The sequence below is a fragment of the Mustelus asterias genome, unplaced genomic scaffold (genome assembly GCF_964213995.1).
Source record: "Mustelus asterias unplaced genomic scaffold, sMusAst1.hap1.1 HAP1_SCAFFOLD_171, whole genome shotgun sequence".
In the NCBI taxonomy this organism is placed as follows: Eukaryota; Metazoa; Chordata; class Chondrichthyes; order Carcharhiniformes; family Triakidae; genus Mustelus; species Mustelus asterias.
In genome coordinates, this window is record NW_027590177.1 from 374,463 (window position 1) to 388,486 (window position 14,024).

General features: G+C 47.7%; 2 protein-coding genes across 2 annotated transcripts in view; both read left to right on the forward strand.

The window, feature by feature from the left end:
* The window catches only part of LOC144485203 (uncharacterized), a 247,144-nt gene that overhangs the window by 97,038 nt on the left and 136,082 nt on the right, over positions 1-14,024 (forward strand). The gene's annotated exons all lie outside the window — the stretch shown is intronic.
* LOC144485224 (uncharacterized) overlaps positions 1-14,024 on the forward strand; it is a 78,817-nt gene that overhangs the window by 10,112 nt on the left and 54,681 nt on the right. Inside the window, exons 2-3 of the mRNA XM_078203432.1 lie at positions 833-1,474; positions 1,727-1,865. Coding sequence (XP_078059558.1) covers positions 833-1,474; positions 1,727-1,865 — 781 coding nt within the window. The remainder of the gene's footprint in view (positions 1-832; positions 1,475-1,726; positions 1,866-14,024) is intronic.

A 14,024-nucleotide genomic window follows, 5' to 3' on the forward strand; every position in this document is an offset into this window, starting at 1 on the left:
CAATCATAATCAGATCGCAAATCGTATTTTCTATTGAACAATATGGGTTTGAATGGTGAGGTGATTACCCAACATTCTCTGCGGGTGAGACTGTGTCCCATCCACATTACTGCAATTATTGCGCAAGCGCAGTACCTGGTTATGACCGGAGCATGCGCAGGCCGGGCTGTGACTGGAGCTGCGAGGAGCCGGAAAGAAACAATGGAGTGAGGTTCAGTAATGGAGCCGCTGGGTGACCGGGGAGGGATAGAAGCAGCGGAGTGGGCTGGGAGGCTGCATAAATACCTGTGGATGCCTCAATCCAGATAACATGTTCCCGGACCGTTTCAATCGGTACCGAACAGAGTCGGAGCTGAGCGGCTCCAGGCACGGGTTACCGGCCGCCATCTTTACATGAACAATGTGCAGCAGGGCGCATGCGCTGTAAGCCTGGACCAGTTACCAACTCTCCCGGATTGGACTGGAGTCTCCGGGAATTTTTTATTTGTCCATGGGAATTGCTGACTAGGCCAGCATTTATTGTCCATCCCTAATTGTGCTTGAACTGAGTGGTTTGCTTGGCCATCTCAGGACATTTTAAGAGTCAACCACATTGCTCTTGATATATAGTTAGACCAGACTGGGTAAGGATGGCAGATATTTTTCCTAATTCATTCACACTGTGGGTGTCCCTGGCTGGGCCAGCATTCATCACCCATTCCTATTTGTCCTTGAACTAAGTTTCAGAGGACATTTTAAGAGTCAACCACATTGTAGATATTTTACAGGGTGTTAGAAGTGGAGAGTTTGCCGTTGGGAAGCTGACGGAGTGGCTCAATTTATCGTAACTTTGATATCATCAGACTTGGAACATGGAAGGAAAAAGCACATTTCACAGTGGAGAGAATCCGTACACGTGTTGTGTGTGTGGACATGGCTTCAGACAATCATCTGACCTGTGGAGACACAATTGCAGTCACACTGAGGAGAAACTGTGGAAACGTGGGGACTGTGGGAAGGGATTCATTTCCCCATCCAAGCTGGAAATGCATTGGCGCAGTCACACTGGGGAGAGGCCATTCACCTGCCCCACATGTGGGAAGGGATTCACTCAGTCATCCTCTCTGTTCACACAACAGCGAGTTCACTCCAGCGAGAGGCCATTCACCTGCTCCGAGTGTGGGAAGGGATTTACTATTTCAGCCCACCTGCTGAGTCACCAGCGAGTTCACACTGAGGAGAGACCTTTCAAATGTCCAGACTGTGGAAAGTGCTATAAAAGTTCTGGGGAACTGATGCGCCATCAACGTGTTCACACTGAGGAGAGACCATTCAGGTGCTCTCACTGTGGGACTGGGTTCAGACGATCGTCTGACCTCACTGTTCACCAGCGAGTTCACTCTGGGGAGAGGCCGTTCACCTGCTCCGACTGTGGGAAGGGATTCATTCAGTCATCTGACCTGCTGAAACACCAGCGAGTTCACACTGGGGAGAGGCCATTTATCTGCTCTGAGTGTGGGAAGGGATTCACTACCTCATCTATCCTGCTGACACACCAGCGAGTTCACACAGACAAGAAACCTTTTAAATGTCCAAACTGTGAGAAATGCTACAAAACCTCTGAGAAACTGACTTCCCATCAGCTTTTTCACACTGATGAGAGACCTTTCAGATGCTCTCACTGTGAGGCTGCGTTCAGACGATCAATTCAACTAACTGCACACCAGCGAGTTCACACTGACCAGAGACCTTTTAAATGCTCAGATTGTGGGAAGTGCTTTAAAAGTTCTGGGGAACTGACACGACATCAACGTGTTCACACTGAGGAGAGACCGTTCAGGTGCTCTCACTGTGGGACTGGGTTTGTGCGATCATCTCAACTCTCTGTACACCAGCGAATTCACACTGGGGAGAGACCATTCACCTGCTCTGAGTATGGGAAGGGATATACGACTACATCCCACCTGCTCAGACACCAGAGAGTTCACAAGTAACTACAGTGATTAAATTTTGCTGTTACTCACATTCAGGACTGAACCATCTTCATAATGTTCTGTTTATGCTGATAATAAACGCCAGCCACTTGTCGAGGCTAATATTCCGGTTAAAAAGTCAATTAAATCAGCTTTGTGTTACAAACACAGACTGTGTTGAATCTTTTTAATTTCTCTGAACATAATTCAGTTCTTATTGAATTGCTCTCCCTCCCCCCTGTCTCCTCCATCCTCACCTCCAACAACAAGTATGAGGAGCTCATGGAGCTTCTTTGTCACTAAGATGGAGACAATCTGATCAGCTGACTCTGCTGCTTCCCTCCCTTCCACTAGCTCACCGGCCAAACTGTCTGTAAATTTCATCCTTTCCCGAGCCCTGAACCCATCCCTTTCTCGAGTTTCTCTGTCATTTCCCCTCATGTCCTCTCAGGGCTCATCTCATCCATGAGACTCACCTCTTGCTCCATCGACCTTATTCGCACTAAATCATCCACTAAACTACTGATCTCCAACTTCCCTTTGGTCATTGACTATATTAAGTTTTCACTCTTCAGGTACTGATTCTCTGTCCTTCTGCTTCTCAAAAAACAAACCCTTGACCCCACCATCCTTACAATCTATTCCCCCATCTCCAGCCTCCCTTTCCCCTCCAAACTCCCTGAATGTGCTGTCACCTCCAAAATCCCTGTCCATCCTTCCCAGAATGCTTTGTTTGAATTCCTCCACAACACTGAAACACGAGAGACAAACAGAATCTTACCTGGAGAGAAAGACAGACAATCAGGGAGCTGAGGTCCAGTACGGATATGATCATAAAACCAGGAGACAAGGATAGCAACACCGTCATTCTGGACAGACAACAATACTTGTTGGAAGCAGACAGACAATTAACGTGGATCACTACACCAAGCCCCCTAGACCCATATACCAGAGACAGGAAGGAGAATTGGAGACAGGCTGGAAGAACTCAGTCACATTAACCAAAAACAGATGGAACATCTGGGAGGATAACAGCCAAAACCAGGGAATTCCAGCTGCTCTCAAAAATACACAAACACCCAAACAACATGGACAGAACCAGGAGAAACACCTCCAGACAGACCCATCCACTTAGACTGTGGGAGCCTGGTAGTGGATAGATCAGAATACTTTCCAGATGGTATGAAGTTCAATACAGTGGATATCCAAAGAGACTTGGGGGGTTCAGGTCACCCATCTTTAAAATGCCACAAACAGGTTGAGAAAATAATCAAGAAGGCTAATGGAAAGCTGGTCTTTATATTGAGAGAACTGGAGGACAGAAGTTATTCTGCAGCTATACAAAACACTGGTTGGACCCTATTTGGAGCACGTGAGCAGATCTGTGCGCCACACCTCAGGGAGGATATGTTGGTCTTGGAGGGAGTGCAGCGCAGGTTTGCAGGAATGATACCTGGGCTTCAGGGGTTTAATTATGAGGAGAGATTATACAAATTGGACCTGTTTTCTCGAGAATTTAGAAGGTTAAGGGGTGATCTGATCAAAGTCTTCAAGGTATAAACAGGAAAAGACAGGGTAGATGAAGATAAATTATTTCCACTGGTTGGAGATTCTCGAGCCAGGAGGCAGTCTAAAAATTAGGGCCATGCTGTTCAGGAGGGATGTTAGGAAGCACTTCCACACAGAAAGGGTGGTAGAGGTTTGGAACTCTCTTCCATAAAAGGCCGTTGATGCTCGGTCAGTTGCTATCTTTAAATCTTGAGATACATACATTGTTTGTTAAGCAAAGGTATTAAGGGATATGGGTGAAAGGCAAGTATACGGAGTTAGGCCACTGAACAGCCACGATCTCATTGAATGGCGGAATGAGCTCGAGGGGCTGAATGGCCGTCTTCTGTTCCTATGTTCGTTTGTAGGGAGTTTCGACCCACACCAAGGTAGAAATTGAAGAATTTATAAAAGCCTCGATCCCTCTGTTAAACTTAAAGCCACATCAGATGAAGATGAAGCCGATTTGTCAGACACTGCGTGATTAAACTAACACAAGGAAACAACAGGCAGCAGTTAGCAAAGGGTTCTTCAAACCAAAACAGAGAGAGACAGACACCCCACACGAACACACACCAACATACCAACACACACACACCGACACATAAACTGACAAATACAAAGACACACACAGTGCACCCATTTACTTATAGTTGAATCCATAATTTGATTGCCACATCTGGGACTGAGGAAAAACAACATTGAATTCAAGGAAATTGTATGACATGTAAACACATGAAACATGAATCTGGCTCTGAAACAGACAATATAAACTGTATCATAGAATCTACAGTGCAGAAAGAGGCCATTCGGCCCATCGAGCCTGCACCGACCACAATCCCACCCAGGCCCGATTCCTGTAACCCCACATATTTACCCTCCTAATTCCCCCGACATTAAAGGGAAATTCATCATGGCTAATCAAACCATCCCACACATCTTTGGAGTGTGGGAGGAAACCGGAGCACCCGGAGGAAACCCACACAGACAGGAGAGAATGTGCAAACTCCACACAGACAGTTACCCGAGGTCGGAATCGAACCCAGGTCCCTGGCGCTGAGAGGCAGCAGTGCTCACCACTGTGCCACCATGGCCGTACTGGCATCTTTTTCCAATTCTTCATCCTGGTTCCACCACCCCCGGAACTCCACACATAAACACAGCAAGATCCCAATTTCTCTGTGCATTCTCAGCAACAAAACCAAGATCCCAACCTCCACCCTGAATCCGAACCCAAGCTGACACCTCACCCGAACTAACACCTCACCCTAACTAACACCTCACCCTAACTAATACCTCACCCTAATCCTAACCCTGGATGTGCTTCCAAACAGTACATTGGATTTGTCGTTAGTTAAAAAGGAAATTTTGACAATCCCCATGTGTACACCTTTAGTGAATTACAATTTCTCCATCATCCCTGTCCCTACCTTTCTGAGTCTCTGTGAAGGGTATCGGTATATTTTACTGACTTTAATCTGTTAACAGGTAAATACCAGTTGTTGTTGCATCAGAAAACTCAGGAATGTCACATAAACACTTGGAAGCTTCAGACCAAAGACATGTTCAGACTGGAAGTGTCACTTACAGTCAGGAACAGTTTGACACCAATCTCTGATTTGACGGCATGTTTTGAAAGCAATCACCATCGGATCTTCATAAAATGTCAAGAAATGTATTGAATATTAGAAACAGCTTGCTCTCTTATGAAGAGAGCTTCCACAGCAGCTCGCTGGGCAACAAACACAGGATAGGTCTGTTCTCTCTACTCAGGACATGTCTCTGTCACAAACCCTGAAACAAGACATTTCTAAACTGGGATGAGTAGGTTAGAGGGATTAGCAGGTTACATATGTGGGGTTATGGGAATAGGGCCGAGGTGGGATTGTTGCCAGTGCAGACTCGATGGGCGAATAACCTCCTTCAGCACTGTAGGGATTCTATGAAATTCATTGGGAGAATTGCTATTTTAATGGGTATTTTCACAAATGCTATAAAATGATTTTTCAAAACAAATTAATATTTTCTTCAACAGATCATTAATAAATAAAAATTATTTAATAAAACCACTACCCAGTGTGGGGTTCAGGATTTTAACTCAGGGTTTCTGAGCTCCAGGAACCACTAACTGAACCAGCCGGGAATGGTCTCCACAAAACTTCCCCAACTCCCTCCCGGGAAAAAGCTGCAAACCCGGGAGCTGCAGCTTTTTACCGGGGGTGTTGGGGCCTCCAGCGGGTGTTTGTGAATCCTCCCCGCCCACCTCCCAGGGTTTCCTTCCTTCCCAGAGATCAGAGTCCTCATTGATTTGAGGCCAAAGTGTAACCTCTTATTTATTGTCCCCCTCCCCCATCCTCTGATGTGAACCATCCTCCAGTGGCTGAGCCAGGATGGGGCCGTTAACCTGGGTCTGTTCCCGGGAGGGAGGGAGGGAGAAGCCCCGCAGCTGCAAACCAGGGAGCTGACAATGATTCTGAAGGGTTTGCGGATCCACAAAGTGTTTCCAAATCCTCCCAGCCACCGCCTAACGCTGACTCCGCTTCTCCGGGACAAACAAGCGCCAAGGACAGCAATGACACTGCGCATGCTCCACATCACAATGCCGGGGATTGATTGACGTCAGCTCTGGACCAATAGGAAGAGGGGGCGGGGCTGGAGGACCGAACGGGAGCGGCTGGTCCTCCAGCCAATCGGAGTGGATGAGGGGCAGGACTAGAAGCATGCGCAGTGCGGGTAATGGCGACGGACGGACGGTTTGAACTCGGAAGCGAGATCAATGCGAGGTAGAGGGCGGCGTGCGGGGAATGATAAATGTGGCGGGTGGGTGGAGAGACTTTGTAAACATGTTGTTCAAACCCAAACCCCGGAAATGAACTTCCCGGTCCCCCCCTTTGTACCAAATGGAGCGGCAGCTTGTAGTGTTAGACCCGGGCTGACTGCCGCCATTGAGGCTGCATGTGGGAGGCCGGCAGGGATTGTGATCGGAGAGTGAAGCCCTGACGTCACAATGGAATGGGTGAGAGTGACATCACAATGGAATGGGTGAGAGTGTGACGTCACAATGGAATGGGTGAGGGTGTGACGTCACAATGGAATGGGTGAGGGTTCCAGATGAGCTGAGACTGGGCTGGAGTTGGGCGATGGCACTGACATGTGGCCCGGTGGCACAGTGGTTAGTGCAGCTGCCTAACAGCGCCAGGGACCCGGGTTCAATTCCAGCCTCGGGTCGCTGTCTGTGCAGAGTTTCTACATTCTCCCCGTGTCTGTGTGGGTTTCCTCCGGGTGTTCCGGTTTCCTTCCACAGTCCAAAGGGCCCTGGCAGATATATTTAAAATGTTGGTATCCACGGGTGAGGTGCCGGATGATTGGAGGATAGCTCATGTTGTTCCGTTGTTTAAAAAGGCTCAAAAAGTAATGCGGGAAATTATAGGCCGGTAACTTTGATGTCAGTAGCAGATAAATTATTGGAAGGAGTACTAAGAGATAGGATCTACAAATAGTTGGATAGACAGTGACTTATTAGGGAGAGTCCAGCTTTGTGCGTGGTCGGTCATGTTTTACCAATCTATTCGAGTTTTTCGAGGAGGTTACCAGGAAAGTGGATGAAGGGAAGGCAGTGGATGTTGTCTGCATGGACTTCAGTAACGCCTTTGACAAGGTCCCACATGGGAGGTTAGTTAGGAAGGTTCAGTCGCTGGGTATACATGGAGAGGTAGTAAATTGGATTAGACATTGGCTCAATGGACGAAGCCAGAGAGTGGTAGTGGAGGATTGCTTCTCTGATTGGAGGCCTGTGACGAGTGGTGTGCCACATGGATCAGTGCTGGATCCATTGTTGTTTGTCATCTATATCAATGATCTGGATGATTAATGTGGTAAATTGGATCAGCAAATTTGTTGTTGATACAAAGATTGGAGGTGTAGTGTTTAGTGAGGAAGGTTTTCAAAGCTTGCAGAGGGATTTGGACCAGCTAGAAAAATGGGCTGAAAAATGGCAGATGGAGTTTAATGCAGACAAGTGTGAGGTATTGCACTTTGGAAGGACAAACCAAAGTAGAATGTACAGGGTAAATGGTAGGACACTGAAGAGTGCAGTAGAACAGAGGGATCTGGGAATACAGATACATAATTCCCTAAAAGTGGCGTCACAGGTAGATAGGGTTGTAAAGAATTATTTTGGTACATTGGCCTTTATAAATTAAAGCATTGAGTAGAAGAGATGGAATGTTATGATGAGGTTGTATAAGACATTGGTGAGGCTGAATTTAGAGTATTGTGTGCAGTTTTGGTCACCTAATTACAGGAAGGATATTAATAAGGTTGAAAGAGTGCAGAGAAGGTTTACAAGGATATTGCCGGGACTTGAGAAACTGAGTTACAGAGAAAGGTTGAATAGGTTAGGACTTTATTCCCTGGAGCGTAGAAGAATGAGGGGAGATTTGATAGAGGTGTATAAAATTATGATGGGTATAGATAGAGTGAATGCAAGCAGGCTTTTTCCACTGAGGCTAGGGGAGAAAAAAACGAGAGGGCATGGGTTAAGGGTGAGGGGGGAAAAGTTTAAAGGGAATAGTAGGGGGGACTTCTTCACGCAGAGAGTGGTGAGAGTGTGGAATGAGCTGCCAGATGAAGTGGTGAATGCGGGCTCACTTTTAACATTTAAGAAAAACTTGGACAGGTACATGGATGAGAGGGGTGTGGAGGGATATGGTCCAGGTGCGGGTCAGTGGGACGAGGCAGAAAAATGGTTCGGCACAGCCAAGAAGGGCCAAAAGGCCTGTTTCTGTGCTGTAATGTCCTATGGTTCTATGTGCCGGTTAGATGGATTGGCCATGATAAATTGCCACTTGCTATCAGGGTGTTAACAGGGAAATATGTGGATAGGGCCTGGATGGGATTGTTGTCGGTGCAGGCTCGATGGGCTGAATGGCCTCCTTCTACACTGTATTTTATTATTCATTATTATTAATTAATTACTATTAATGCTTCTATGAATGAAGGTGGTCTTGATGATGATGTGGACATGTGGCTGGAAGCTCATCGTGGGATGAACTATTTCACCCTGGTTATGAACAGCCTGGTTCAGCCTCAGACAGTTGCCAGGAGGAGAGATAAAGTTGTTGGTGAGGGAGTGGAGTTTGTAGTGGGGACTGAACACAATGGGTTCAGTCTTCCCAGTATTTATATGAAATAAATTTCTGTTCTTTCAGTACTGGATGTCAGACAAGTCCGGATGGGTGTGAGTTGGAGAGGAACTTGGAGCTGATGGTGTTCACAGGGTTTGGAAATTCTACCAAAGTTCCTGTTGAGTTGTAGATGTATAAAATCTCTCTCCTCACCTCCGGCCTCTCCTACTTCTCTCTGTTTCCACTCAGGGTGTGGAGATGCCGGCGTTGGACTGGGGTAAACACAGTAAGAAGTCTCACAACACCAGGTTAAAATCCAACAGGTTAATTTGTTAGCATAAGCCACAGGCTTTCGGAGCGCTGCCCCTTCATCAGGTGAGTGGGAGTTCTGTTCACAAACAGGGCATATAAAGACACAAACTCAATTTACAAGATAATGGTTGGAATGCGAGTCTTTACAGGTAATCAAGTCTTAAAGGTACAGACAATGTGAGTGGAGAGAGGGTTAAGCACAGGTTAAAGAGATGTGTATTGTGTCCAGCCAGGACAGTTAGTGAGATTTTGCAAGCCCAGGCAAGTGGTGGGGGTTACAGATAGTGTGACATGAACTCAAGATCCCGGTTGAGGCCGTCCTCATGTGTGATTGACAGATCCATGCTCACTGCTTCTTGCCCTGGATGCAGAGAGCTGAAAATTTCCATGCAGGCTGCCAGACAGATAAATGTCTACATTACTGGAGTAGAAATGTGTGGAATATACAGACCAAATTCACTTCGTTCCCTTCAGTTGCTGCAAGTCCCCAATTTCCCCCAGAATGAGAAAAGAAATGGAAAGGGGGAAACATTGATTTCCTCCCAGATGTTGCCCAGAGGAGGAAGTTTCACTCTGAAGCTCGTTGGACAACCTCCGCATTGTGACGTCACAATGGAGCCCTGCCTGAATCAGCCAATAGGAATCACTCTGCTCCGCGGTGACGTCTCCGGGTTCCAATCGCAGGCCCGGGCGCGCGGACCCGGGAGCCCCGCCCCCACCCATTGTTCCCCTCCCCCTACACCACATCGAGCCAAGGTTTCCAGGCAACCGGCTGACGGCTCCGGCCAGAGTGAGAAGCCGCTCGGTGAGCTCCCCCTCCCCCCGGCCCGGGACTGCGCATGTGCGAGGGAGAGGGGACTCTGCGCATGTGCAGGGGAGAACCCACCCTCTGATCTTCATGCTGAGGTGTTGACCAATGGGAAGAGTCGGAGGACTGGAAGGACTCTGGTCTTCCAGCCAATCAGAGCCTGGGCTTTGTGTGAATGAAGATTGATCTTCAGACAGACTCAAACCTCCTCCTGTCTCAAACATCTGTGAGTAAAACACTTTCTTTTCAACCCCCTTTCCATTTCTTTTCTCATTCTGGGGGAAATTGGGGACTTGCAGCAACTGAAGGGAAAGGAAGTGAATCCAGGGAGGGTGCAGACTCTGGAAAGGTTGCCCCAGGTTTCTCTCTCTCTCAAACCAGAAAATGATCCATTTCTGCCCACTGTTTGCTGTTCGCCAATCTTCTATCCGCGCCAATATGTTATCCCCGCAGCAGGAATTTTTATTTGCTGCAATTTACTTTTGTAGTAGTATTTTTCTTAAGTTTAAAGTGAAAACTGGAAGTGGGCTGCTAAGGAGTCTGGGAAGGGTTTTTTAAGCGCGCGAAGTATAAAAGGTAGGCTGCAGTATACAGCGGGCAGCGTCGGGAGCGGGCAGTGGAGTGTGTGGGAAGCAGAGTGTGAGCTATAAGGCTTTGGCTCACAGGGCTTAGGCAGAAAGGGCGAGCAGGGGTGAGTTTAATTCATTTTTGCTGTTTGTACCTGGTACTGGCAAGGTATCTAGAGGGGATGGGTGTGCAGGCAGTGCAATGTTCCTCTTGCACTATGTTTGAGGTGAGGGACGACGACAGTGTCCCTGCTGATTACACCTGTGGGAAGTGCACCCATCTGCAGCTCCTCCAAAACCGTGTTAGGGAACTGGAGCGAGAGTTGAATGAATTTAGGATCATTAGGGATGCAGAGGTGGCCATAGACAGAAGCTTTAGGAATACAGTTACTCCGAGGAATGAAAACAGATGGGTGACGGTGAGAGGGGCTGGGAGGAAGCAGTCCGTGCAGGGATCCCCTGTGGTCGTTGCCCTTAGCAACAAGTATTCCGCTTTGAATACGGTTGAGGGGGATGACATACCAGTGGTGAGCTGCAGTGAGAGGATCTCCAGCACTGTGTCCGTCTCTGTGGCTCGGGAGGGTAAGGGGCAGAGCGGGAGGGCATTAGTTATTGGGGACTCGTTAGTTAGAGTGATAGATAGGAGGTTCTGTGGCAGCAAAAGAGACTCACGGATGGTATGTTGCCTACCGGATGCCAAGGTCCGTGACGTCTCGGACCGTGTTTTCCGGATTCTTAAGGGGGAGGGGAAACAGTCACAAGTCGTGGTACACATTGGTACCAACGACATAGGTAAGAGAAGGGACGGGGATTTAAAGCAGGAATTTTGGGAGCTGGGCTGGAAGCTGAGAGCCAAGACAAAACATGTGGTCATCTCTGGTACGTTGCCGGTGCCACGTGATAGCGAGTTGAGGAACAGGGAGAGAGTGCAGTTAAACATGTGGTTGCAGGGATGGTGTAGGAGGGAGGGTTTCAGATACGTGGATAATTGGAACACATTCTGGGGAAGGTGGGGACCTGTACAAACAGGACGGGGTGCACCTGAACCAGAGGGGCACCAATATCCTGGGAGGGAAATTTGATAAGGCTCTTCAGGGGGGTTTAAACTAATTTGTCAGGGGAGTGGGAAAAGGAGTTGTAGTCCAGAGGTCAGTGAGGGTGGTGAGGTATTGGGGAAGGTATCAGGGTCAAGGGTGGGTACCGGTAGACAGGAAGGTGGGTTGAAGTGTGTCTACTTCAATGCAAGGAGCATCTGGAACAAGGTAGATGAACTTGGGGCGTGGATTGGTACTTGGGACTACGATGTTGTGGCCATTACGGAGACGTGGGTAGAACAAGGACAGGAATGGTTGTTGGATGTTCCGGGGTATAGATGTTTCACTAAGTGTAGGGAAGCTGGTAAAAAAGGTGGAGGAGTGGCATTGTTAATCAAGGATAGTTTAACGGCTGCGGAAAGGCACTTCGAGGGGGATCTGCACACTGAGGTAATATGGGCTGAGGTTAGAAATAGGAAAGGAGCGGTCACGTTGTTAGGAGTTTACTATAGGCCCCCAAATAGTAATAGAGATGTGGAGGAAGAAATTGCTAAGTAGATTATGGATATGTGTGGGTGTCACAGGGTAGTTGTCATGGGGGACTTTAACTTTCCAAATATTGATTGGAACCTTTGTAGGTCAAATAGTTTGGATGGGGCAGTTTTTGTGCAGTGTGTGCAGGAGGGTTTCCTGACACAATATGTGGATAGGCCGACAAGAGGTGAGGCCACATTGGATTTGGTACTGGGAAATGAACCGGGCCAAGTGTTAGATTTGGTTGTGGGAGAGCACTTTGGAGATAGTGACCACAATTCGGTGTCTTTTGTTATTGCAATGGAGAGGGATAGGGCCGTACGGCAGGGCAAGGTTTACAATTGGGGGAGAGGTAATTATGATGCGATTAGGCAAGAATTAGGGGGCATAAGTTGGGAACAGAAACTGTCAGGGAAAGGAACTAATGAAAAGTGGAACTTTTTCAAGGAACAAATACTGGGTGTCCTTGATAGGTATGGCCCTGTCAGCAGGGAGGAAATGGCCGAGTGAGGGAACCATGGTTCACGAAAGAGGTAGAATGTCTTGTGAAAAGGAAGAGGGAAGCTTATGTCGGGATGAGGAAACAAGGTTCAGATGGCTCGATTGAGGGTTACAAGTTAGCAAGGAATGAGCTGAAAAAGGGGCTTAGGAGAGCTAGGAGGGGACACGAGAAGTCCTTGGCGGGTTGGATCAAGGAAAACTCCAAGGCTTTTTACTCTTATGTGAGGAATAAAAGAATGACCAGGGTGAGGTTAGGGCCGGTCAAGGACAGTCGTGGGAACTTATGTATGGAGTCAGTGGAGATAGGCGAGGTGATGAATGAATACTTTTCTTCAGTGTTCACCAAGGAGAGGGGCCATGTTTTTGAGGAAGAGAAGGTGTTACAGGCTAATAGGCTGGAGGAAATAGATGTTCGGAGGGAGGATGTCCTGGCAGTTTTGAATAAACTGAAGGTCGATAAGTCCCCTGGGCCTGATGAAATATATCCTAGGATTCTTTGTGAGGTAAGGGATGAGATTGCAGAGCCTTTGGCTTTGATCTTTAGGTCCTCGCTGTCCACGGGGATGGTGCCAGAGGACTGGAGAGTGGCGAATGTTGTTCCTCTGTTTAAGAAAGGGAATAGAAATGACCCTGGTAATTATAGACCAGTTAGTCTTACTTCGGTGGTTGGTAAATTGATGGAAAAGGTCCTTAGGGATGGAATTTACGACCATTTGGAAAGATGCGGATTAATCCGGGATAGTCAGCACGGATTCGTGAAGGGCAAGTCGTGCCTCACAAATTTGATTGAATTTTTTGAGGAGGTAACTAAGTGTGTTGATGAAGGTAGGGCAGTTGATGTCATATACATGGATTTTAGTAAGGCGTTTGATAAGGTCCCCCATGGTCGGCTTATGATGAAAGTGAGGAGTGTGGGATAGAGGGAAAGTTGGCCGATTGGATATGTAACTGGCTGTCTGATCGAAGACAGAGGGTGGTGGTGGATGGAAAATTTTCGGATTGGAGGCAGGTTGCTAGCGGAGTGCCACAGGGATCAGTGCTTGGTCTTCTGCTCTTTGTGATTTTTATTAATGACTTAGAGGAGGGGGTGGAAGGGTGGATCAGTAAATTTGCTGATGACACCAAGATTGGTGGAGTAGTGGATGAGGTGGAGGGCTGTTGTAGGCTGCAAAGAGACATAGATAGGATGCAAAGCTGGGCTGAAAAATGGCAAATGGCGTTTAACCCTGATAAATGTGAGGTGATTCATTTTGGTAAGACTAATTTAAATGTGGATTACAGGGTCAAAGGTAGGGTTCTGAAGACTGTGGAAGAACAGAGAGATCTTGGGGTCCATATCCACAGATCTCTGAAGGTTGCCACTCAAGTGGATAGAGCTGTGAAGAAGGCCTATAGTGTGAGTTTTTATTAACAGGGGGTTGGAGTTTAAGAGCCGTGGGGCTATGCTGCAACTGTACAGGACCTTGGTGAGACCACATTTGGAATATTGTGTGCAGTTCTGGTCACCTCACTATAAGAAGGATGTGGAAGCGCTGGAAAGAGTGCAGAGGAGATTTACCAGGATGCTGCCTGGTTTGGAGGGTAGGTCTTATGAGGAAAGGTTGAGGGAGCTGGGGCTGTTCTCTCTGGAGCGGAGGAGGCTG